At 42.7% G+C, this 4,156-nt stretch overlaps 2 protein-coding genes across 2 annotated transcripts in view; one reads left to right on the top strand and one right to left on the bottom strand.

Annotated features, from left to right (window-relative positions):
- LOC123985567 (SH3KBP1-binding protein 1-like) overlaps positions 1 to 4,156 on the top strand; it is a 234,595-nt gene that overhangs the window by 28,328 nt on the left and 202,111 nt on the right. The window lies entirely within an intron of this gene.
- Positions 1 to 4,156, bottom strand: part of LOC123985985 (latent-transforming growth factor beta-binding protein 4-like) — a 107,562-nt gene that overhangs the window by 12,507 nt on the left and 90,899 nt on the right. The window contains exon 31 of the mRNA XM_046074015.1: positions 2,624 to 2,878. Within this exon, the coding sequence (XP_045929971.1) occupies positions 2,624 to 2,878 (255 nt within the window). The remainder of the gene's footprint in view (positions 1 to 2,623; positions 2,879 to 4,156) is intronic.

The raw sequence follows: 4,156 nt of genomic DNA, 5'->3' as shown, positions 1-4,156 counted from the left end.
CCAAGTACTTTTAGTACGTAAACCTAACCAAGTACTTTTAGTACGTAAACCTAACCAAGTACTTTTAGTACGTAAACCTAACCAAGTACTTTTAGTACGTAAACCTAACCAAGTACTTTTAGTACGTAAACCTAACCAAGTACTTTTAGTACGTAAACCTAACCAAGTACTTTTAGTACGTAAACCTAACCAAGTACTTTTAGTACGTAAACCTAACCAAGTACTTTTAGTACATAAACCTAACCAAGTACTTTTAGTACATAAACCTAACCAAGTACTTTTAGTACATAAACCTAACCAAGTACTTTTAGTACATAAACCTAACCAAGTATGTTTGATGCAAAACACGTTCTCGCACTTTTATTTTGGAGGCCCAATCACTTAAGAGGAAGTGATTATGTGAGTAACTGTTGCTGTCATGATTGAGATCTATTTCAGCACCAGCCATCATCAATTTATTTATTTTTTATTTTTCTGCCATCAAAGCAACCTGGCAGTTCTGGCCCACGGGCCGCCTATTGCCGACCGCTGTATTAAGGTATTATGTTGAATACAAACTTAAAGAAGAGGCCAGAGTGAAATCAAAATAAATGAATCAAAATTATATTGTTGCTATTAAATGTAATTGGGACGTACCCGCAGGAGGAGCTCAGAGTTAACTGCTTTTATTAAATTAGCTTTTTACTTTAGTTTTTGGGATTACAGCTTGATTTATCTTCACTGGAGCTTCTCAGCAGCTTCCGTTCACATCCGGTTCCACTGTTGTTGTTGTTGTTAGAGCTCTGCTGGACTACGACTTCATATTTATATAAAAACCGGACAAAACTGGACATTACTTGGAGAAAAGAAAGTGAAGAAGTTGAACTACCTGGTGAGTTCAGAAAATATGTGTCTGTAACTTTATTCCAGCTGTCGTTGTACTTTACTGTGAACAGGTTAGCATAGCATAGCCCTGATCGAACCAAACTCCATTCAGAAAACAAACATTTTAGTTGTTGTCCTGCTGACAGACCTGACAAAGCATGAATTCATATGTTTAACAAATCTGCATCATATTGTCGTTATTTCGGCATCAGTTTGATCTGTTTAAATCAATTAAATCACAGCAAAATGTTTACTTTGGGTTCATGCAGTGTCTGTGTGGACACTCAAAATGTCCAGCGGTCAAACTCACGCGAGTAAAGTGACGCAAATATTAACTTGGCTTTCAGTGTGAACACACCTTAACGACGCTAAATGATACCCAGGGCGTACCCAAAGCCATGCAGAGGGTGCGTGACAAAGCGTCTCTTATCTATCCCTGCTCTTGTCTTTGCTGTTGCAAACCGCAATTTCCCCACTGTGGGACAAATAAAGGTTTTCTTATCTTATCTTACGTGACGCCTTGGGATGAGAACGGGTTGGTCGATCACAACTGTTTGTAGAAAGTATAAAGATCTTTTTTCAGGTTATTACCTGCAGCCCTCAGCAGCAGACATGCATCTGCAGGTTTCTGGATGTGTAATTATTTGTCTCAAAGGTTTCATTTAAATTCAGTGAGATCATTTATATATTTTACTCTCTCATCTGGACAATAAAACAAACTGTTTTCTCTGTTTCATGTCACAGTGAACTATCTCTAAGTCTGATTTTTGCTCCTGAGTGAAAGCTGAAGGAACCAGATGGTTAAATTGTGTGATTAAACTTTTCTTTATTGTCAGAAAGTGACAAAGATTTGCCAAATAGTTGAGAATAAACAATTATAATTATAGATCAAAGATGATAAAATCTTTTTTAAATGTAAAAATATGCACAAGTAAAATTAGGAAACGTCTTTTATAAGTTGTTTTTTCTTTAACAAAAGAAAAAGATTAATAGAAAAATGAAGTGCTGATTCGTTTGTGATTCAAATGAATTGAACAACGTTATATTTATATTCAGGAAAATTACATATCGCAATAATACACTTGATGCCAAACGGTGGATCACTTCACAAATCTGAGGTGGAACATTCGAAACAAGATAATAAAATAAATATCTTAATAGAAAAATTAGGTGCTAATTAGTTCTCGATTCAAATGAATAAAATCAAAAATTTATTGAACATTTGTTTTATTGTTATTGGGTCAAATTATATTGCGATAATTATCATTATTGTTTTATTGCCCAGCCCCAACAACAGGTAATAAAAATAATAAAAGCCACATTCCTCCGACGTTCAACTGGACGCGAGTGCTGCGAGCTGAGCAGCTAACGTTAGCTCAGTTTAGGTGCTCGGTTTGTTTTCTGTTCAGGTGTTTTTTCCTTCGGTGTTGACCGTTCAGAAAGTTTCTACCAGTAGCCGGTTCGCCGCGGAGGTCGTCTCCTCCCCAGAACAAACGGACCCGGTCAGTAAGAATCCTAAAGAAAATTGTGTCTCTTTCATTCTATTCCATCAAATCTGATGTTCACAGATAAACACAGCTGATGTATAGTGACTTTACCAACTAATGATTCCCGTCCGTCACTTTGCACAGCGTACGTCAGTAAGAACATCCGTCAGCTGGTTAGTTTGACTAACCTTCGCACCTTCAGACCGCGGTGGGAACGCGCACAACAATGGGCTCCTTGAAAAAGTAGATCCTTAACTTCCTGTGTGTCTCACCTGTGTCTGTGGGGGGGCAGGTGTGGTAGAGGCAGCCCATCCCCCAGCCCTCCCCCAGCGTGCAGCAGCACTCCTGCTGGCTGGTGTTGGTGGCCAGCAGGCTGCAGGTTCCCCGCTCGGCCAGGTTGTAGTAACACTCCCTCAGCTCACCGGGGCGAGCCTCGGGGAGGGGGGGCAGCACCGGAGCCAGCTCCACCACGCTGACGTGGACGGAGGAGGAGGAGGAGGAGGAGGAGGAGGTGTAGTCAGGAGCTGCTGCAGGAGGAGGGAGGAGAATTCACCGTCGATAATAATGTGAGGTTAGTTTAGAAGCTCCAGCTGGACTACGAGCAAACACTCGAGTTTGACTCCACGACTCTAAAATACAACAATCAGAGGGGTAGAGGTGGGCTGCGATACCTGCGCTCCTCCAACGAACGCCGCCTGGCTCTGCCATCCCTTCATCACCTGTGACCCCACGATGGTGGAACGAGCCGCCGCACGCCATCAGAGCTGCGGCGTCCCTCTCTGACTTCAAGAAGCTCCTGAAAACTCTTTCTCTGACCTCTGACTTCACTTCCTGTACTCTTCTTCTTCTGTTCCCCCTGATCTTACTTCTTTGCCCTAAGTATTCACCTTTTAGTTGTAGGCAGTGCAGTGTTTCCCACAGAAAGACAGCGTATCTGTGGCGGGGGGGTGCGGTCGACTTTCACAGTCGAGAATTGCGCGCGCCCACAAAATCTGCTTTTAAACGCTATAATAGTCTTTGTGGCGTTCCATCAATACTGATAAATGATCAGTATATCTTTTTAATCACACTTGAGATTCAGCAAAAACATGTGGTGAGACTGCGTTTAAACAATGTGAACAGCAAAGTGTCTGAAAAGGACCTTGAGAGGTGGACGTATACTTAAACAGATGATGTAGGCGACCTGCAGAGACTGGCATCCACCTCTTTTCTCAGCAGGTATGCAGAATTCGGCACAACACCTGCGCTGCAAAACGTCACCACATTAAGACCTCGTGGGAGCAAGGCGGCGGCGGCGGCGGAGTGTCGGGCTGCACAAAGTCGGAAGCACCTTTTGCCTGATCACTGTTCTAAGCTCACGCAGTCTACCGGGGGTAGATTACGTCTGACTTGATGGCGCTGTTTACATACCCCGTCCCTGCAGTCGCCTGCAGCTCACGTAAGGGCCCGTGTCCACCAAAGCGTTTTTTGCCAGCTGAAAACGCCAGCTGCTCTTCTGAAAACGCCCTCAGATTAGGGGTGTGAGGGGGTCATTAAACACTTCATGTCCTGCATTCTGGTGAACGTGTCTAAACCAATTTATGGTGGAAATGTTTTAATTTATATAAAAGAAAACTATAAAACAGAATCTCAGTGAGAGCAGCTCTCAGATCTGTTTCTCCTGCAGATCAGCTTTTCTCCTGTGATATCTCTGCTGAGGCAGCTCACATGCAGGCCTCACTGAGTCTTTTGTCATGTTCACAGGGAGAGAACGGAAAACTTAAGTTCCTGACTGCTGCTGCACGTTTTTGGGTCATTTTATAATC

This window comes from Micropterus dolomieu, linkage group LG17, assembly GCF_021292245.1.
Source record: "Micropterus dolomieu isolate WLL.071019.BEF.003 ecotype Adirondacks linkage group LG17, ASM2129224v1, whole genome shotgun sequence".
NCBI classification, from domain to species: domain Eukaryota; kingdom Metazoa; phylum Chordata; class Actinopteri; order Centrarchiformes; family Centrarchidae; genus Micropterus; species Micropterus dolomieu.
The sequence above is the reverse complement of the archived record's forward strand: the minus strand, read 5'-3'. Positions and strand labels throughout refer to the sequence as shown.